Below are 21838 nucleotides of genomic sequence, written 5' to 3'. Positions count from 1 at the left end.
TTACATACGACCATAGGGTGTGGAGAACAGGGCTTCCCGTCCGCTCAGCCGTACTTGAGCCACACGCCGGTTAGTTAGTAGTATGGTGGGTGACCACATGCGAATCCTGACTGTTGTATGTTTTTGTTCTTTTAAAAATTAATATCGTCTTTTTTGTTCTTTATCTTGATTTGTTCGGGAAATTGCCATTGCCGCCCTGCCCGTCCGCTAGTTCAGCCTACTCACCTAAATGCCCCAAACTAATTTACTATTTTGCACCTGCATATCCTAAACGTGCCATAGCGTGGACTTGGCCTTCCCCTCCTGTGTTGACCTTTCCCTTGTAGTTATGTTGTTGCTGCTGTTGCTGTCACTACTAACCCCACCTACTTTTATGCCCGTAATCCTCCATGACCAGGTCTATGATATTGCCTCTGGGACATTATGACTTCCGCCACACGCGCTGAGTATATTCCTATTTTGCTTCGTCTCCTCATTCTCCTTCGCTAGCGATAAGATATGGCAATCATGACAAGAAATGAAAGTTCTCAGATCGAGCCCCTGGTATAATGGTTGATCCAGAAGAATATTAATTCGATCTGATAAGTGATTGGAGTACTGCCCCAGAAGCAGAGTCAATAACTAAGGAATTTCAACCATTGGCAAGGATAAGCTGTTGAAGTCTCCTGAGGGTATGGAAGGATTTCAATATGCAGCCTCGGGGCTGACACAACCATGACAGGTCACTTCCCGGATGTTCCAGGCACAATGGCGAGGACAACGTTATGTTAATTCTTCATTGTTCTTATTTTTTAGCTTGGTGAACTTTTTTCCTGCCTAGCCCCTTCCACTGATAGACTATAATCGTGAACCAACCGTATTTTTTGGACGTACGTCCGAAACCCCACCAGATTTTCCTTTTTTCACCTTCTTATACTTCACTCTTGCTCTCTTTCTTTTCTATTCCGCTATGTATGGATTTTGAGAGCCCTTTGACTATTTGACTTATCCGGTACGAAAGAAGGTAAAATACTGGATAGGATACCGAGTAGGGGACTAAGTAGGAGATTAAGTAGGAGACTGGGCAGGAGATTGAGTAGGAGACTGAGTAGAAGACCAGTAGGAGACTGAGTAGGGGGTTCGGTATAATTTTGAAATTATTCTCCCTTCTGGACACTTACTTTCCTTCTCACGCAACCACCACCTTCACCGGAATTTCCCTTCTGGTTCTTTCCCCTCTCTCTTTGCCATAATCAACCTTTCCTGTCTCACGATGGCTACGGAGAAGCAAAAATTGCTGCTGCGGTGAGTATTCCACTGATAGCTACATCCTGATTGACAATAGGCTAACATAAGCATAGAAGACTTGGAATAAGAAGACAATACAGCTCTAGTACTCGGCAGCGTGCCTTCTGACGCGGAGGAGGAGATAAAAATTGGGAATTATACAGTTAGTCTGAAGCCCAATGGCGATGACTGGTATGAGATGGACCAGCAGGATCGAGAGGTGGATGCCGGGAAGCTTTCTAATGCTTAATAGTGTAGCAAAATTTTCTGATTCAAGACCTTTACTGGCCCATTCTACTAAAGCTCCTTCTATAGTTTCGCTTCTACTACTATATTCTGTCTATCTCCTATGCCATTATATCCGCTACCGCTAATCTCGCCAGCCATCTCTACTTAGCATCCTACTCACCGTACGACTATCCTTTAGCTATAGATCCGCTTACCGTCAGCCATCCAAACTAGCATTCCTAGCGCTCAACTAATATTAATCATATTCTGCGCCAAACACATAACAAACCCGTCCTCGTCCACGACTACCCCGCCACCGCATAGGCTCAGACTATTACTGCTAGAAAGCCAGGGTACCTAGCTTACTATTATTTAGCAGGAGTAGTTACAAGCAAGGCAGATATGCGCGAGTCAATGCGTCTAAAACTCGGAGGAGAGGTTATGATTGAGCTGTCGGTTTGACTTTGATTACCTTTTCTCATTACTACCACCAGCGGGAGTAGGTGTTATCCCCAGTGTTTAAAATATGGACGTTGCTTTTCTTGCTAAGATTCTCAGGGTCTCAATCCCTATTTGAAACCTCGCACCCCTCACGCCATTCCCCCCTCCCCTCTCCTACCTTTCACAAGCATAAGCCACAGACCGCAAAGAACCCCAGAAAGTAAGTCATGCATGCTTATGAGAAGGAAAGCTTTTTGATGATGCTAATACATATTCAGTGATGAGTAGCCTCAACATCCTGACCCCGTAATTAAATGAACCGGTGTACCGCCCGGCGTTTGGGCAAACCAAGCCAAGGACTGCCCATGGGATCGCTGCAGGCACCAAAGCGAAAAGATGAGGACAGCACTTAACTCCTTGAAATAATTGCCGCTACTACGTGACCCGATGGTGAAATACCCGGTCAGCTGAGGCAAGGCCAAATGGTCGTGGACAGGTCCGAAATTCCATCTCTTTATCGGATCTCGAAAGGCAAATGGCGAGGCTTTTTTTTGGCACAGTCAACCGGCGTTCTTCCCGAGGTTAGCAAAGCATGTACTCACTACCGAGTAGGTGAGGCCATATTCGATGGATGCGTCCGGTGGAATTATGCTATGTACGCATTTTGCATTTATAGTAAAGACTAAGCGTTGGTGAAAGAGAGAAAAAAAAAAGAATTTCTATAGGGATACCCCTCAAGTGCTTAAAGTCTGTTCTCCCTAAAATTTGCAGAGGCGCCTTATCATGCACGGGTTGAACTTTTAGGTGAATAATATTCAGGTGATCCGTGATCTATCTACAAAACTTTTCTCCGAGACCGCGGAGTTTCAATACCGCTAATGTCGCTCATGCCTTATGAATAGTATATATATGCAATAACAGCATAGAGCTCAAGTAGGGACCTTTCTTTCCAGATCTGCATCTGAAGCCACCGCCCTTTGTCGGTGAATGTAGTACTGAGCACAGAGGACCAGTGCCAGAACCCATGAAGCACCAGCCAAAGAACAGATCGCAGTCAGGCCGTGCAGGTACTTGGGCGCATCGGATGTGCGGAAGATCTGCGAACCGGAGATACCAGCGCAGTTAGCGGCCATCACAATCAAAGCCATGGCAACACTACGCTCTTGGGGCGTGCGGCAGTAGACTGAGAGCCAGCCGATGTTGAGGATGTGAACGCTAGCAGCTGATACGTTGGCTACGGCAATGACTCCGTACCGGTGCCATTTTGACGCATGGGCATTGCGGGTGCGTAGACAGACGTAAGAGATAACGTTCCAGGTTACAGACAAGAGCACAGAGGGCCCGCGGTGGCTGGTCTTGTCTCTATATAGTATCAGTATTATGCGAAATTTGTTCAAGGAGAGGCACATACGCTGCGAACGACAATATTGTCAACCAGACGATACCACAGTACACTGGAACTGACGTCAAGGCATTGGCCTTTATAGCATCAAATCCGAGAGACTTGATCAGGCTGGGCGTATACTGACCCAAGCCTTGAACGCCAGACATGGCCACCAGAGTTAGAAGCGCATGCTGGAGAATTCTCGGTTGCTTTATGGTCTTCAAAATATCCGACTTGGTAATCTGGATATGGCCCTTTGCCTTGCGTGGATCATCAAGAAGAACACGGTTGCGGATAATGTGCGACTCGCGCTCGGTGAAGTAGCTCCACCGTCCCATGGCAATTAGGGGGCGACCATCACCGGCCGAGGGGGAAACGAGGAGCGTGAAAACAATTCCAATGAAAAGTGTGATCAGACCCTCTACAAGAAAAATCCATCTCCATCCCTCCATTCCATGGACACCATCTAGCTTGAGCAGACCCGCTGAGATCAAACTAGAGGTCGCGGATGCGAACATCTGCCCGTAGAATATCAAACTAATCCGCATACTACTCTCATCCCTCTTATACCAAGTAGACAAGTAGTACAGCGCACCAGGGATAAAGCCACCTTCACAGAGTCCCAGCAAGAACCGAGTGACCAAGTACGCGGGATATGACTGGACAAATGCCTGGAAGGTCGCGATGAGTCCCCAGGCAAACAATTGACCGCTCAACCAAACGCGTGGCCCAATGCGCTGCATAATAATATTCGATGGGATCTCCGAGACTACTATACCAGCGGACAGCAGCTGGGTGCCAATATTAATTTGGTTTGTTGTGATCTTGAGGTCCGTGGTGATAGAAGATGTCAGAACAGCGCTAATGTTGCCGCGGTCCATTTGGAGAGCGAAGAATGCAAGAGCGATGATAGGGATGAGGGTAAAGTCGATTCTATTGTAAAGCGAAGTTTAGTAACGACATGATATAAATTGGGGGCAAACCACCTACTTGCGGCGGACAGAGACTTCCTCTTCATCCCAATCTTTGATAATACCATGATCAGTATCGCTGGTTGGTGAGCCAGATACCTCGAGAGTCGTTATGTTCTTTTCATCTGTGATATCCTTTTTGGACATATTGTGATCGAGATGGGTCATGAGTAAGAATCGGAGATTCAAGGATGATATAAATTAATGCCTACTCTATAGAATCTTTGCGGATGGGACATTCTTATAGGAAGAAGGGAAAAAATACCAAAGAATATCTCGGCTACCATAGCTTGCGTACTACTGAGGCTATCTCAGGCTAAAGCCAATATGCAATATTCTGTCACCACAAACGGCAGGTATGGCGCAATCCCCGCTAAAAGCTCTCAACGACGTTTCCGATTCCATTTTCCCTTAATATTTTCTCCCCGGGTTTCTTTCGTACTATTCTTCTTGGCTCTTGGCCTCGAGTTTCTCGCTTATTTACTCTAGATTTTACAAATCTCGGTTTATCCGAAAGTCAAATTCCAAACTTCTGTTTGAACACACTCCGGCTCTACCTCTTTTTTGCTGTTTTTAAAGGTCAATTATAGTTGAGTAGTATAATGTCTCTTAGATCATATATAGCTCAATCCTGCCTCGTTATCGTAGTCTTGTCAAGAATTACGATCTTAAAATTGTGTATTCTATCTGTGCACCAACGCTCCACTATTGCCTTCAGGGATCCTTCATTAAGACGCGTATACTATAATAGCGCAGTCATTCTTCAAAAGAGAATCTTTCCAGCCATGTGACCCTTGAGTCTGTATTGGAGTAGGAGTTTATAAGCCTAATATTCTTATCAAATAGGTAGAGGTATATTAGCCTGAGTGATTCACAATCTTCGAAGAGGCTCGGTTGATAGCTTTCTTAATACAAATCACAGACACAACCTGATCCATTCAGATTTAGGATTGATGATATGGAATCTCCCTGAAGCATCATATAAGGGTTCGGGTGAGAATGCTCGTGATCAAAAATCGGCCGGGAAAAAGTGCCTTCTTCATAGTCACAGATGTTCCTCTCCCAGTCTTCGATTTCGTCGATTTCGCTTTGGTCCTCGGGTGTTGGATGTACAATCAACTGACCTATATAATGGAATTATCAGTAAGATAGATCAGATTATGTCTCTTGCTTGAATGCTAATTGAATTGCAAACAAAGGGGCATGACTGAACATTATACTGTGGAATGATTGAACGCACCTGAGGGAAGTGTTGGAGATACCCCAGTCAGCTCCACCACTTCCAATGAAGGCCAGTATAGAGATCGAGAAGTCCGCAAGGGATGGCTTTCCGTATCTAGAGGAAACAAGAAATCTGGCGTGAGCGATAAATGGTCAATTTTTAATTGTCTGAGTGATAGACTCAGATTCAGAATGTTCTGCGAAAGAAAATCGGTATCCTAAAGCAGAACATTCAACCCGGTCATCATTCCTTTCTAAGGGCGCTCCCTCTGATTGAGAGATTGAATGCCCTTATGCTACGTGGCATCATCAAAAGTCCGTCGTTCACAGCTATCGGAATATCAGCTTTTCGGATCTCAAATGTATTACTGTCCTATATCATGAAGGTATCCTCTTACCTTGACACCTTGCTCGAATGTATTCAATGTGATCTGGGCGGATATACTCATCAAGATCTAGTATCATCATAGTAATAACAATACAGCGCTGGGGAATTTTCCATGGCCGATCCGGCCCAAATTCAATGAAAAAGGGGATCATTATCAAAGTAGAGACGGCCGATGCACGCGACATCCGGGAGAAGGGAAGCCCCATTGTCTAGGAATTATGCACGATATACTGGAACTGAATTCGTTTTTCCCTTCTTATAATCATAGCGGTATTCGCCTGCGATTCTTAATCATGTGAGAGGCTCCTTTCCGGCTTCGCGACCCAGCAGCGCTAACTCAACCGAGAGGCGCAAATTGGAATCCCAATGTTTGAAAGTATTGAAGAGATCCAATATACCGGACTGAAATGCAAGGTCATTATCATGACGAATATCGTTCTTGAGGTCGTATTCTTTCTCCTTACGAGTTTGCCAATCCGGGAGGTCAAGATGAACCACAATGTGGTAGCTCAAATGTCGGATCAGTGCTCGCCGGGCCAGCCCTGTCCCAGGGGTCACATTCTGAAAGTGACTTAACGACATTGACCTCTCACAGTCATCTTTGCTGACATTATCGGCACATATCACGTGGATTGTTTGGGAGTAAATGAACGGCTCAAAAGCGACCTGCCATTCACGGCATACTCAAGTGCAAGGGACGAAAGAGGCTTCTGAGTTCTGCAGATTGATCGCGATCAAATGCAATATTCCCTGGGAAAGATATGTTCCCATTCTGGAGTTAGCGAGACAGCCTTGAGTGCGCCTGAGGAAGTTGTGAGAGGTTGATGGGTAAGCAAGGGACAAATCATGTTCACATGTGGATTTGCCAAGATCACAATGGGGTGGGGTCACCCTAGTATTTTAATAGGGATCTAATTAAATGAGGTTAATCATATCTTAGTTCGCTTAAACATAGCTTTAAATTAGTATCTATACGGATTCTGGGCTTATAACTATCGGCTTATATAATACTATGTATAATTTATCATCCGATAGGGTACGTTCTCAAATATATTACTATCTGATCTATCGCTCGCCCTTGAACTAGGGTACTTATATAAAGAGCTAACTAACGCCTAGCTAGGCAGGGGCTCATTAAGTGGATTGCCCAGTTTTACACTTCTCTGTAGTGAAAGAGCCTGATAAGATCAGTCCATACTATAAGTTATAATCCACCATGAGTTGTAAATATCCAAAATTGTGAGTAGTGTAATGCACTGCATCATTACTGATCCAAATATAACCACATCCGCCATATTTTCGTCCTGATACAAGGGTCCAAAACCAAGCAAAAATCCTCCGTCTTACCCATATGCATGACCGACATATTTCTAGTAGATGGGTCTAAGCCTGAGCCTTTGACTACCACAAGCGTAAACCTCTCTCTAAGTCCTCCAGCTACTTCGCCGCCTGCGCTAGCGTCTTATTCGGCCGTGACATCAAGATCCTTGGGACACTAGGTTTCTCACATAGTCCTGTGCCTGCGCTCAGGGATAGTGAGAACATACAAAATACTAGGAAAATAACCTCATTCCTGTCATTGTAGAGTATTTAATATTGCCGTTTCATGTCATCTTTCCTCATTTGATCTTTCTCTATTGTATTTGAAAATTATTGGTATTTTAACATCGATTGTGGATCTCAAATTAGAATGTAGCTATTCCAAAGAAATAGTATCAAAAATTGATACAGTTTCTAACCGTGGCTGCTGAAATATAGAATCGCCTTTACTATGTACTTTTGGGTGTCCCGCTCGCTTGTGACATACTTTAATCAACTTGCTGACTGACTAATTGCCTTTTATAATGCAGCCTCCGCCATGCAAATTAAATTAAGTGCTTGATCAATTTAGAAAAGGAATGCAGCCAAACTTATACACTGGTCTTCATACTGGGAGATACATGGTGTTTGATGGGGAAACGGTATGTTGGCCGCCTAATCATCATCAACAGGTCTGTGGTGCGGGGCAACCGGACACGCCGTGTCCTTTGCTGCAAACCAAAATATGATTCTGCGCTTCACTCTCGCCTTTTCATGTAATCGGATAATGAAATCTCACGATTCTTATTCAGTAGATTCCCAGTGCTGTAACCTACCGAAACCAGCGCCTTGGGAATATCTACCCACTTATCCTGGTCCTGCACTGCTACCTGCCAATCCGGATCTGTCATAACCTTCATGATGGTCTCCACATTCGGAAGCGTGTATTCGATAAAGCAGTCGAACTGAGCAAAGTCCCAGGTGGGCCGGAACCCTTCAATATCTTGCTTGAGTGCATTGTTGAGAGAAGGCGGCGTAACGAACTAGATCACCTGTTAGAAGCAGTCGTGTGGACAGGCGAAGGCAAAAGCGATAAGTACTCACTAGGCTGTATTCTATGATCCCATGTTTTTTAAAGACAGGTAGAGCGAGAGGTAGGTGCTCTTGGACGATCCAGTTGATAAATGCCTCGTGCGTGTGTTGTTGTTGGCGATAGTGAGTGATGGTGAATTTCACGGGCTGGCTCTCAGGGACTTCGGACATCATGAAATGATATTTTTGAATTTGATACAACCTAAGGATAATCGAATTCTTATTGCAACAGGGATGATAGGTGAAAATTGATATTTAAACCCTAGCCCCTCGTTGATTTATAGACTAAAGTGACAAACGTGACCTAAGCTGACGTCAGATTAAAACTCCGCAAAGTCCGACTATGGTCGAAATTCTTGGCCTGAAGCTCTCATAGCCTAGGTCTGGTTGAACTTCTCTAGGGTGGACCTAACCTAAAGTACCGAGTGGCGCAACGTGGCTGGACAATCCAAGAGTTCTTCCAAGAAAAATTGCTCGCACCGGTGGCTCCGAAAATCTGGTCGAACCATCTGTAAGATTGTTGGTCAATAGATGGTGGTGACTAGGCGCAGAGTACCTTACATTCAAATCTCTTATATGGATCTAAATATCTTGCAGCATCATACTGAGCCAAAAGCAGATCATCGATGAGTGAGGGAGCTCCTGCCTATTGAAATGGCGGCATTCAAGAGGGCAATTTGGGCTCCTCCTCCGATCCAATATAACCATTATCACTTTGTAAATGTGAGAGAATATCAAGGCTCTCCATAGACTCAATCGTGAACACCGTAAATTTGGGATATTATTTTGCTACGAGAACTCCATGATGAGGTAAGTCACAGGCTTCTGTTTCTAAGTGAGAAAGTTTCGGGTCCTGGGGCGTAAATTCTCCATGTAAAAAGTAGGCTAGGAGGGCAAGTACTTTTGTGCTCCGGGTTGCCACGATTCCTGTGACGAGCTTCATGGACCAAAAGATAACGAGACCAACTACTCAAAGTTTAGTGATATCTCTTTTCTATAATCGATCTTCGGGTATTTCAAAATTACCCTCGACCCAAAGCCTGATGCTGGCCAATTCAGACCTACCAAGTCCCCATTTGACCATATGAAAGACCACTGTGATCTATGGAAACCTTTGTGCCAAGATAATTAAAGACTTAATTGAGCAAGTCAGCTGCGAGCATACCGACGGCTTGGATATCTAGCTCATAGGATCCACAAAGATATAGCATATCACTTACCAATTTAACTTCTTGTAGAGTCCAAACCCGATTGAACCGCCTTCATCGCAATGGACTCCCGAGTGCCTGTCTTTTTGGGCAACTAAAGGAGATACAAAGGCCCGCAATATGATTGGAAAATCGCATAGACTGAACTTTAAAGAGCTCGTTATGTCTTAATCCACCAAGTGTATAAGCGGATATCTCAGTGGTATCATCGTCCTCGCCAAGCCAAATAGTAACCGATAAAGTTCACAGTGAATGGATAGCATTGGTGAAAGCTGGATATTCCTTTTTCATTGTTCTCTTAATGCATGCAAACAACATCTATACGCAGCGGTGTGTATTTCTGCTTCTCTCGTAGCTGCCATAACGCGTAATAGAGATTTCGGTAAATCTGAAGGTTTTTTACGGAGCATTGAATATAACGTGTGGTAATTTCATGCTCTTGAAATGAAGGGTATCTTTCCTCCACTGGGTTACCCCAAGTATCAGAAAGAGCAACATATTCTGGTTTAGCTGACAGAGCCGCTGTGGTCATGCTCAATTCAATTTTTGCATCCCTACCACCGGGATTCAACATTATCAGCCGAGAAGAGTCCGGTCTCTGTAGAGGATAATCGTTAAGCAAAGCCATACGGAGACCCCAGCGTATTATTGATGTGAAGTTCAGTGATATAATTCAGTCGAACAAATTTGAAGGAGAGGGAGTAATCTTGCTTTCCTTGAGCCGGGAAATACCTCGAAACCCTAGCACCGATAGGGAACACTAGAGAAAACCAGATGGGTATATATATGTGACCAATACCATTAGAATGTGATTTCGACCTTGGTCATGTGTTTAGAGACTGTACCTATGTTATTTGATAGGATTGTGGCGGTGAAGCGTTTTAAAGTCCTCCATAATTTGGAATAAATTAAGATACACTAATATGGGACGGATTGTTGAAATAATTAAGAGCTTAGAAAGATACTTCCTCTCCTCTTTGAACGGCTTAGCTAGGACCAGAATCTAGTTAAGACGCTGTAATTGTAAATAAATTAGTAAGAAAAAGCTGACAAACGCGATAATATAGGGGTAAGGGGTTTTAGTTAAATACGAAACGAAGCCCTTCTACCGTAAAAATAACGTCGTAGAACGAAAAAACTATCCACTTCAGCACGTACAATTTCCAAGAACTGGCCAGTCCATGGGCGCAACAACAGCAGAAGTACCCAAGTGGTTAGTAGATTAGTGAATTTGGAGTACAATACAATACAAAATTGTTCAGGACAGCGTGGTCCATAAATGTGGAATTTAGCTAGCTGAGGTTACGCTGACAAGGCCAGCGAGTACATCAACTTGACCGAGAGGTCTGGGTAATCTAAATCTCCGCTCAATATGGACTACAAATGATAGTTTCCTAATCAGTGAACACTGAGATCCAAGGAAGTATGATACGCTCATAGCTCATATTATAGCGCTAATCCCGACTAGGAATAGTGGAAGCCCAGACTTAATCTATGTAACTTACGGATTAAATTAAGATGGCAAATCTCGAGAGACAACGTGTTCATCGGCCCCCACAGTCATTATCAAGCAAGTTTACTGCCACACCAATCACCCCAAAAATAAAATGGTCTCAGTCAAACTGTGACTGTTGATATTTAAAGGTTCTTGGTACGGAGTAGTGCGGCTGGGATTTTGAGGCTCAAAATATGAAACATAATCCCCACAGATCAGTATTACAGCTAGATATAAAGCCTGAATAATTCTCATTTATTCATGTTTTATTATGAAAGGAACATTCCTCTTATGTGAGAAATGGGAAATGTGAAACGTAAAATGTGAAATATTCAGCCTTATAGGAGACTCGATGTAGTCAACAGGGGCGGTGGGGGGAGGGACCAGTTCATGACCCAAATCCCCGGTCTCGCTCCGCTTGGGCTCGACCACGCGATACAATCCTAGATGACCTTATTTCCTTTACACCTTTTTTACCTTTATTCTTTTTAAACCCCCCTTCTGTTGTTCCCCTCCCCTTTCTCCACTCAACTTAATCTCCGGGGAATGCCTAGGGTCAGCTGTTTGGCAGACTTTCATCGGCCCCTCCCCTCATTTGGACGAGAGACGTCTCGGCAGCTCCTTCGCTTCAGCTGTGTCTCTCCATTAGAGTCCTAACGTGGGGCCTTCCTATTCATTCGCTTGTCCGGGGAGAGTGGAAGAATATAGGCTGAACAATCGCGACTGATTGCTTGTCTCGTATTTGCCGACTTTCACGCTGCTGGAACGATGGCGCATCCCAATGGACAACAGGCCTATTACGGCCAACCTGGCAATCCCCCAGTCTCTCGACCATCGTCAGGTCGCTATGACAACTACGCACCTCAGCCCTTTCCTACGCAGAGCCAGCAAGAGCCCAGACGAATGCCCAGCTTCAACAGCGGCGACGATTCCCACCTCTTCAATGCCGCCCGGACCCACAATACGAGAGCGACCGATGCCAACGCCCAATACTCCGTGGGTAGTGGACAAGGAGGTGGTAGTGGACAAGGAAGCTACAACCCAGCTTATGGGGGATATGAGGATGACGTGAACACTGCGTATACTGGATATTCGCAACCATCGCCCGACATGTCGCGTATGTCGCCGAACCGCGCAGCATCGCAGTCCGCCGCCATGTCGAGCTATCAGTACCAATACCAATCCGTAAATCAGCCTGCCTATAATCCCCAACAATATGCTCTTCCGCAATCTCAAACACAACCGAACCTGAGTTATCAACCCCTGTCCTACACTGCTTCCAACAATGCATCCTACGCCAATTCTGTCCCCGGTCATCAACCATACAATCCAGCAGCCTATCAACCAGCCGCAGTTGCAAGTCTGTCCTCTCCCACGATCACACGCCGGCCGAGTGAGGCTTCACCGTATGGACAAGCACCTCCGACCCCGCAATCATATGGATTTCCCTCCCAGCCCCCGCCAATGCCTCCACCTCGCGCGCCTGATCATCCCTATGGTGGTCGCTCTCCATATGCGTCATCACCTGGACCGTCAAGCCAGTCCACAGCGGCCACCTCACCCGCCTACCAGACAGTTGCATCGCCAATACCAACATCATACGCAACCCCGAACTCTCCCGCGGGTGCTTATCTACCCCAATCTGCTTCTACCTACTTCCCCGCATCCCATGGCTTCGGAACCGACTCTCCATACCCATCCCACACCATACCGCCCATCAGCAGCCACTCTGATGACCACCCTCCTACACCTCCGGTGCATCAGACACAAGCCAATGGAATTTATAACAGGCGACCCAGTGCATCCCATACCGGGCGCTCTCTCCCTTTCCCTCCTATTCAGCAAGTCTTGCCCATTCTACCTCCAAGGCGAACGGATACTTTGACAAGGCACCCGCAGGCCAGGCCACTTCCAGGACCACCGGTTGAATGTGAACCAGACACTCGCAGCAGTGCCGACATGTTAAAGGAACTTGAAACTGCGGTGATGAGTACACAGAACAGCTTCGCCCGTCACAGCTCGCAAGCATCACGTCATAGCACCTCTTCCTCCCACCTACGCTTATCACCAGATGAGCAGCACACCCACACTCACACCAATGGCTATGAGGAAACATTTGGCCACGATAGCGATGCAGAAGCCGAGGCTGGTCTTGCTATGATGCAGGAGGCGGAGGAGCAAGAGAGGGCACGGGAAGAGCACCAGCGAGTACGTCTGGAGGGACGAACTCGGCGCGAGACAAATGCATCTATTCTGAGCTCTCGCTCGCACGGGTCTTATGCATCCACTAGCGGCCCTTCTCCCCATACAGAGATGCAAGAGAACGAATTCATGGGCCAGGATTTAGCAGCTTATGAGGGCGGGTATCAAGGTAATATACATTACGGCGAAGAACCCATATACGGTTCCGAAGAATACCTGGATCCGCTTAGTGGTGGTGGCGGTTATACAGGTCGTTCAAGCTCTTTCCGGAGCTCCAACATGTCTACAGACGAACGAGGCGATTACGACGAGTATGACCATCCACAGATTGCTTATCAATATGCCGCTCGGATGCACCATCTTTCCCCTGATGCTCGTGTCGATGCTGGAGGCACAGGTGGACTGGCCACCCCGGGAGAATATGGTCGTCGAATGAGTTGGGATTATGGCGAGGAAGGAGATGGGTATGAGCAAGAAGACGGTCAATCTGGTGAAGATAGTCCTCATCGGCCATTGAACGAAGATCTTTTCTTTCACCCAGGCATGCGTCCACTGCCCCCGGCTCCTGTCGAGCCAGCTGAGAACTCTGCACTTCATTCGCATCTGATGCCTGCTGGCACGTACCTGCCATCGGAGCAGGATGAGGCTCACTCACTGTATAGAAATCCCCCCATGCCGGCGTCTGCGGACTCATATGGAGAGACTTTGCTCAGTCCATCTCAAGTCCCGCGGTCCTCATCCTTGTCCCACCCGATTGGACCTCGTACTGATGCTCCTATGAGGTCAAAGACCGACGCTGACCGAGAAAAGTACAAGCAGCAGCAAGACTTTCTTTGGCAGCTTCACAATAAAGATCTCCCTGATGTTGATCCGGCGGCGGCAGCTGCTTCTATGGCGCTTGATCTGCCAAATATCCCCGCTGGCCGTCGCAAGAAGTTCAGTCCTGCGAAATTGTCATCTGAACAGTTCAAGAAATGCACCGAGCCATGGGCTCTTAGTTCCATCCTTTCTTGGATTCGCGACCTGAGCGAGGACGAAACCGATCTTCGAGAGCAGGCTATTGTTGATGCTATTGTGGCCTTGTTTACTCACAAGGTCCCCACCATGAATATCGCAGATGCAGAGACACTCGCTGCTCGTGTAGTCAATAGCATGCTTGGGGAGGGAGCCCTGGTGAAAGAGGAGGAATGGGTCAAGTTCAGCAGGGGATCACTTTCTGGCGTGCTGTTCCAAATTACCGGCACTGGCTGCTACTCGCCCAAGCTTCATGAGCAGGACTTGCATATACAGGATACCGATTCCTTTGGGAGGTGCTATTCTCACCACTGCATGAGGACTTTAAAGAAGGTCAATTTGAAAGCACAGATGATGGCACCTCAAAAGAAGATTGAGGATTGGGTGACTTTCTATAAGGTTCCCAAGGAAACCTGGGAGTCATACCCGAGAAAGGAGATCGATCGCCAAAACAACCTGCACGAGATTGTCACGACAGAGGATGCCTACATTGGTCAGCTGGACGTTCTACGGGAGCTCTATCGTGACCAATTAGCCAACATGAATCCTCCTATAATCGCCCCCAAACGCCTCGCTAAGTTCTTGTCTGATGTGTTTGGCAAGGTTGACGCAGTCAAAAAGGTCAACGAAGACTTTTTGCTAGCGCAGTTGAAGTATCGACAAAAGGAGCAGGGTCCTTTTATTGCAGGATTCAGCGACATCTTCCGTGAATGGATCCGCAAAGCCAAGCACGTCTACATCGACTACGCTGCTACATTCCCGACGGCAAATTACTATGTGCGCAAGGAAGCTGAGCGGAACATTCACTTCAAACAGTTCCTCAACCAGGTTCGGGATCAGAAGCAGTCCAACCGATTGAGCTGGGACACTTTCCTCAAGGCCCCGATTACGCGAATCCAGCGATATACCCTTTTGCTTGCTACCGTGCACAAAAATATGGTTAAGGATTCCGAGGAAAAGTCCAATGTTGCACAGGCTATCGAGGAAATCAAGATTGTGGCGTTGGAGTGTGACAATAAGGTTGGTGAGATGAACAAGAAGGCCGACCTCATTGAACTCTCGGCCAAGCTGCAATTGAGGCCGGAAATGAAGAAGGAGGTCGAACTCAACCTCGAACACCTGGGTCGCGAGATTGTTTTCCGCGGTGATCTTCAACGCCCTGGAACTCGGACCCGGTTCCTTGTTGATACCCATGCCATTCTCTTCGATCACTATCTTGTTCTTGCTAAGTCATTCACTACACGAGACCCATCTCGAACAATAAAGTACGAGCGTTACGATGTGTCGAAACTTCCCATTCCGATGGATTTGTTGGTGCTGGAGAGTACCAACGATGACCCAGTGGTCAAATCATCCATGCGTGGAGTTGCAAATGTTGCCCCTGCCCAGGCTGCTGTGGGCTTCAACCATGGAGGACCTGGACCTGCTATGAATGGACCCACCGCAAGTCTTGATTTGAAGGATGACAAGATTCTTTACCCATTCAGGATCAAGCATCTTGGAAAGGCTGGCACCTATACTCTGTATGCTTTCTCTTCCCAAAACCGTGCGGACTGGTGCGAGAAAATCATCGAGGCGAAAACCAAACATGCCGCGGCTTTGTTCTCCCAAAATGCCGAGCCATTCCGACTCAGGGTTCTCGCAGACACTGCGTTCGCTTATAGCGATCAGAGCGTTGGATCGAGGAGTGTCACCATCAAGGGCACTCCTCTCCATCGTGCAATCAGGGGAGTTGAGAAGCAATATAAGGATTCTGGACCTCGGCCTCCTCCAATCTGCAGAACTGCGGTCCATTGCTCTACGGTCTTTCAACAACCTCCCGGCCGGATGATGTGTGCAATTGGAACTGACTATGGAGTTTACATGTCTGATGTCAATGATCCTCGTGGCTGGTACCGGGTAAGTACAGACTTTGACATTTGTCAACCATTTCAATATTAACCAAAGACAGGCAATTCCAATTCTGCGTGTTACTCAAATCGCTGTCTTTGAAGAGTTCAACTTGTTTCTGCTTATTGCGGATCGCTCTCTTATCGCCTATCATCTTGACGTGGTTTGTCCTGCAAATGGAAATGCCAGCCAGTCGCAAGATTCCGCCCGGCGGGCTCCTCAGAAACTATCTGGTAATCGTGAAGTAGGATTCTTCGTGGCAGGGCGCATGAAGGATCGATACTTGGTTCTCTATAAGAAGCGCGACGGACTGTCATCCACCTTCAAGGTTCTCGAGCCCGTCATCCAGAAGTCATCATCTAGCAAGAGTCGACTATTCCAATCCCGACGCTCCCAAACCGAGTTCTTCCGTGAATATGATGAATTCTACATCCCCGCCGAAAGCTACGGCATCAACATGTTCCACTCCTCCCTCGCCATCTCGACCCAGCGTGGCATTGAAGTCCTTACCCTGGATAAGAAGCAATCCTGGTCCGTCCCCGATTTCCGCGCCGAAACCACACCCGACGCCATCGATACCCTACACGGCATCGCCCATCGCATCAAAGACCTCCGGCCCCTCGGCATGTACCGACTCAGTGAAAGCGAGTTCCTGGTTGCGTACCAGGAATGCGCCGTATACGTCAACAAGCACGGCGACGTTTCCCGCAGCGTGGTAATGGAATTTGTGGGCAGTGCACACACAGCCTGTCTCCACGGAAAATTCCTCATTCTTTTCAACGACGACTTTGTCGAGGTCCGCAATGCAATGAATGGTCGACTGAGGCAGGTCATTCCCGGTCACAATGTTGTCTGTCTTGATGATGGTAGCAAGTTGCCTGGTTCATTTGGTCAAGCCAATGCAAGTGGTATCAGTGCTCAGAATACATTCAATGGTGCGAATGGAATCTCGACAAATCAGCATACTGTCAAGATCTGCATGCAACATCCTGAATATGAACGCAGCCAGATTGTTCTGGAGCTGGTTGAAAATGAAGGACAAAAGGATTAATTGCATTCATTGGTTCCTGTTCGGAATTTCTTCCAGCTTAATCCTGGCATATTGGCTTTTCTTTTTTTTTCCTTCCCTCTTCTCCTCTTGTCTTTTATGAAACCCCATTTTTTGTTCGATTCTTCGTTAATTTATACCCTTTTTTATCACCATTTTTATTCGTTCTCCATATACTGTCTCCCCAGATTGGGTCGGCATTAAGGAGCCATTTTTGTTGAATTCATCATCTCTATTTCTGATGATTGGTCTGCCAAGCGCTATTTTGATGACATGTTGTACATAGAAATGTTCGTGTTGCATCTCACGACTATTAACGACTTAATTCAGCTTGGACAGTTTCACTTTTCAACTTGATCCATGGATATTTAAATTGAACCTATTTACGGACAGGACATACTTGAAACTTTCAGGAAATTTTCCCTCATACATGTACATCCAAAACTAGTGTACATTAACTACGTCTGCTCAGAAATTTTGCTCAGAAATTTTGCTCAGAAATGAATGTGATAGATGTAAAGATCAAATAAATTAGATGACTATCTACACGTATCAGCAAGATAATACATCTGACAGGGTGTATAATTGCACATGGGATAGCTGAAGAACCAAATAAAGGCGAAGGGCATGTAACAAGACAAGACCTCGTCGGCAATACAAAAAGGGAGAACAGACGGGATATCATCATGATTCAAACTCAACAATCTTGCTAACGACCTCAGGATCATGGTCCAGGGTCGCTGTGGGCGCACCAGTATGGCTAGTCTTGCTTCCCGCTTCGATATCCACTTTCCCATCAAGAAGGGAGGATGCTTCAACCTCCGCTCCTTCCAGGAGATCACGATCTGCGTCGCGGACGCCACGACGCTCCGGATCAGCGCCGTATGCACCGGCACCCCAGCTGGAGATACCACCAGCCATAACGGCAGCGGACGGACCTCCACGGTGTGTGTAGTCGTCATCATCGTCGTCGTCATCTTCCTCGTCACGGCCGAGAGCACTGCGCTCGAGATCACGCTGTGCATCGTCCATTCTCTTCTTGACTTCGGCCGCCATACGAATGCCGTCTGTGACAATGTTGTCGAGGACACCACGAAGACCTTTGCCTGGGGGTACGATTCCTCCCGATGCCCCGGCCACGGAAGCACCTGAGGTGGCAGTGAGCTGAGAGGGACGGGTACTGCCGATGTTGGAGAATGTTGTTAGGTTAGACGAAAGGGATGATGATGCGGCAAGAGCAGCAGGGTGAGGGTGGTCGGAAAGGTGGAAGGACTGGGGGAAGTAGGATTCAAAGAATTGTTCGAGAAGTTCATCGGCGAGAATGACCATGCGGAAGGTTGGGAGGGTGATGTGAAGAGGGTTGTTTGGGTCCAAAGCGGGATTTGCAGATTCAGATCGCGGCCGACTCTGTTCACTGCTTTTTGTCTGAGTCTTTGTGGTCTTTTTGGTGTTGGAGTCTCCATCTATGTCGATCAAATCCTCTTCCTCGTCGTCGCCGATGCTAAAGGAATCCAGCCCCTCTATGACTTCCGTAGCATCGTCTTGGGCAGCCTTCTGATTCTCAGGGTGACTAGGGTCGGCGTATTCAAAGCAGCGACGGATAAATGCGCTCACACTTCCGAGGAATTTCTCATCTGTGGTGAGGCTGTTCCTTTCGGCATGGTCACGGTGACTCAGATCTTCTTGAGATTCTGTAGCAGTGATTGTACCCTCGAAACCACGGCGCGACAAAAACAGTAAAGCTTCAGAGATTTTAAGAATCCCTTCGCGATCGACTTGACCGTTGCCGCTATCATCATAAAGATTGAAAAAGTAGTTAATATTGTTCATAATGTCGGGCGATCCCTTGAGGCGTGCCAGACCGGTCACAGCGTCCTGAAGACTAAGTCCTTCTTCCGGGTCGGTAGACCATTTTCGGTAAAGACGTTGCATGAATTCATGATCGGCTGGCTGGCGTCGATTCGCCCATAATAACGACTTGTTGCCCTTGAAACTGTTGTAGCCATTGGCAAAATCCTTTTTTGCCGATACCGGTGTGTCAGAAACAGCCCATTTTGAAGTCGCTGCCAAAAACTCGCGGAATGCATCATAGTCCATATGAGTAGGGCTGGGTCCGAGACCAACACGACCCACCTCCCTATCCACGGGAGGACCAAGAATGGAGAAGCGTTCCGATTTCTTCTTTTCTTGTCGTTTGCGCTCCTCTTCCAACGCTTTTTGGTGTTGTTGCCAGTGATACAAGGTCTCGTAGAACCGGTCATAGATGGTACCAAGATCATCCACACTGAGGCGCTTACTCTCAGGTCCCAGGTTGCGAATCGAAGTGCGTTTGGCAAAATTTTCGATATTCTCCAACACGGCATCTTTGTGCTTATCGCGCTGCTCTATGATCGTGCTGTGTGTAATACCAGAAAACTCCTTGAAAGCGACAACCATCAATTCCTGGAATCTGGTGATGGCTCGAAGCTTGGGGTTCTCCGACTTTGGGTGCGCAGATTCGTCCAAACGCGAGAAATATGACTTGAGCACGGAGATGAATGCCCCATCATCCTGAACTTCGAGGAGTTCCTCACCATTGATTCGCAGGATAGCGAGACCCACTTGGAAAAGAACTTTGGGTCCCTCAAGGAAGAAGACGTCCAATACCCGGAAGGCGAAGACGAGGGGCATAGAATTGATGTAAAGAGAAAGGAACCACGGCAGAGATACAACGGAGAGTTGTACATCGAACTTGGCCAGATGTTCCCAGAGGACAGGCATCGTCTTCTCTACCAAAGACTCGAACACCTTTTGGTCGAGGAGTGTGCCGTACATGGTGGTGGAGTAATATCCAGGCAGAAGGCGATCGCAAAGCACGGAAAGAAGGAAAAAGGCCTGCTGCTCAGACATATATCTGATCCATGTTAGTAACGATAACAAATATGAGGATTTGGAGACAAACATTAACAATGCGGCAACAACGATATTCATGGCTTGACAGTAGCCAATCTCTGCGTTGGTCCAACTATATGCCGTGAGGACTCGTCTTAGGCGACCGATACCCTCTTCACTCTGATATGCAGGATACTCCGGTAAACTTCGATTCAAGTCCTTCTCGATTTCATCAATTGCGAGGGAATCTTGGCCTTCGAACTTGTCCAATGTCTCTTGATAGAGTTTGGGCGAGCGAACCCGCAGAAAGAGAGAACCAGACGAAAGTTCCCAAACTTCTCCACGTAAACGATTAGGCAAACCGACGCGGATCAGTTTGTGGAATGTCGGTTGACGAACAAGAGTCACATTGCGCCCATTTTCTAATCACTGTCAATACTTTCTTATGCGAGTGGGTAAATTGTAACCTACCTCGGAAATATTCGGCCCAAAGTCTCATCTTACTACGGTCTCGAAGCTTGCGTGCATCACCAGGATACCGGAAGAGCATACCCAATCCGGCATCTGGAGGTTGACGTGCATCGGGGTTACCCTCTTTCGCAGCTTCCTTTGCCCCTGATAGTAAGTATTCTGAGTAGCAATCTGTCACAACTGCCCGGAGACCGTCAACCTCCTTCATGCCCTCCCGTAAACCCTTCTTCAAACAATCGCAAAACCGTTCGCTGGCCTGCCTGCTGCCGACAAGCTGCAGAATGAGGCGCTGGTGCGAAGGATTCTCGTCCTTTTTCCTATTCAATAGACCGTTCCATGTTGTCAAAGCCAGGGTGAAGATGTTCGTCTCGCTGTGCAGTCGTTCCACCCTACGAATGCATGAAAGGGGTATAGTGAAGCCATTTCCAGAAGGGCCTGTTCCGTGCGTCTGACCAGTCCAGCTAGTGGAAGCACTCAATGTGGACGAAGGCAAGAAACTCGTCGGTTGTGTGGAGAAGCAGATGAACCGCTCACTCAGATGTAGACGGCCTGTGTATCGGTTACCCGCCTTCTCAGCCCGACGGGAGGTTTCTCCAGATCCGGACGATGAACTTGGGAGCGGAAGGATGAGTTCGGCAGTGATCTCTTGCAGGGGATTTTGGGAGTCGGGGAGGCGGAACTGTTGGCGGAAAAGAGAGGCTTTTGAGGGATTGTCGTCGGATGAGGAGAGGGATGGGATGTTGAAGTTGGCAGGATCAATCAGTGACTGAGCCTTTTGCATAAATGACGACCATTGCATCATTTTGGGCAGCTGGTGGGTCGATTAGACCAGCTGTCTGGAGGGTACGAAATGCCGATGATGTCGGGGGCGGAGCTATAGCTGCGACCTGGGAAAGGTGATCCGGGCTAGGTGTTTGCAGAGTAGCCCGTGTGAGGTTCAGGTGAGAGCTTCAAGGTCATTGTACAGCCTCGATCATTCTTTGGTCAAACACTGGATCTACAACTTGAGAGACATAGAAACAACGCTGTTGTTGCCGGCTTGATACAGACACATGTAAGAGGGGGGCCGCACGGGTTGAGGAGTACCTGTCACGTGAGAATCAGCCTTACAGCCGCAACGAACTTGAACTGGATAAATAATGCATAAAATGAAAGATGTCATGCATATGATGCATATATATTAGATGGTTATTTTGGATCAATATCTCAGGAGCTAAGGTGGGTAGTATTGAATTGAAAGTGGCACGTTGAAGCTAGCAACTAATATATCAGGAATAACTGTATAATTGTATTGTAGGAAATCTTGCTGTACAAGCTGAACGTTTAAAACGATATGTAAAAAATATAAT

At 47.0% G+C, this 21838-nt stretch overlaps 6 protein-coding genes across 6 annotated transcripts; 1 reads left to right on the top strand and 5 right to left on the bottom strand.

Annotated features, from left to right (window-relative positions):
- Positions 1-2864: 2864 nt before the first annotated feature.
- On the bottom strand, positions 2865-4437 carry N7520_000283 (uncharacterized protein; the record flags this gene model as incomplete). Its single annotated transcript, XM_057134218.1, has 3 exons — positions 2865-3297; positions 3347-4252; positions 4310-4437. The coding sequence occupies 3 exons, from the start codon at positions 4435-4437 to the stop codon at positions 2865-2867; spliced, it is 1467 nt and encodes a 488-aa protein (XP_057000154.1).
- Positions 4438-5335: 898 nt separating this feature from the next.
- On the bottom strand, positions 5336-6105 carry N7520_000282 (uncharacterized protein; the record flags this gene model as incomplete). The annotated part of the gene is made up of 4 exons (XM_057134217.1): positions 5336-5414; positions 5531-5626; positions 5693-5780; positions 5910-6105. 4 exons carry the CDS (start codon positions 6103-6105, stop codon positions 5336-5338), a joined length of 459 nt encoding a protein of 152 aa, XP_057000153.1.
- An 85-nt stretch (positions 6106-6190) lies between these two features.
- Positions 6191-6498, bottom strand: N7520_000281 (uncharacterized protein; the record flags this gene model as incomplete). The annotated part of the gene is made up of 2 exons (XM_057134216.1): positions 6191-6460; positions 6493-6498. 2 exons carry the CDS (start codon positions 6496-6498, stop codon positions 6191-6193), a joined length of 276 nt encoding a protein of 91 aa, XP_057000152.1.
- Positions 6499-7956: 1458 nt separating this feature from the next.
- N7520_000280 (EthD domain-containing protein) lies at positions 7957-8461 on the bottom strand (the record flags this gene model as incomplete). The annotated part of the gene is made up of 2 exons (XM_057134215.1): positions 7957-8241; positions 8303-8461. 2 exons carry the CDS (start codon positions 8459-8461, stop codon positions 7957-7959), a joined length of 444 nt encoding a protein of 147 aa, XP_057000151.1.
- Positions 8462-11761: 3300 nt separating this feature from the next.
- Positions 11762-17150, top strand: N7520_000279 (putative Rho guanyl nucleotide exchange factor; the record flags this gene model as incomplete). The annotated part of the gene is made up of 2 exons (XM_057134214.1): positions 11762-16108; positions 16161-17150. The coding sequence occupies 2 exons, from the start codon at positions 11762-11764 to the stop codon at positions 17148-17150; spliced, it is 5337 nt and encodes a 1778-aa protein (XP_057000150.1).
- Positions 17151-17831: 681 nt separating this feature from the next.
- N7520_000278 (GTPase-activating protein) lies at positions 17832-21291 on the bottom strand (the record flags this gene model as incomplete). The annotated part of the gene is made up of 3 exons (XM_057134213.1): positions 17832-20040; positions 20089-20440; positions 20490-21291. 3 exons carry the CDS (start codon positions 21289-21291, stop codon positions 17832-17834), a joined length of 3363 nt encoding a protein of 1120 aa, XP_057000149.1.
- Positions 21292-21838: the final 547 nt, after the last annotated feature.

The sequence above is a fragment of the Penicillium odoratum genome (genome assembly GCF_028828045.1).
Source record: "Penicillium odoratum strain IBT 22623 chromosome Unknown utg000001l_segment0_segment0, whole genome shotgun sequence".
NCBI lineage: Eukaryota > Fungi > Ascomycota > Eurotiomycetes > Eurotiales > Aspergillaceae > Penicillium > Penicillium odoratum.
This window is presented reverse-complemented; position numbering and strand designations above follow the sequence as displayed.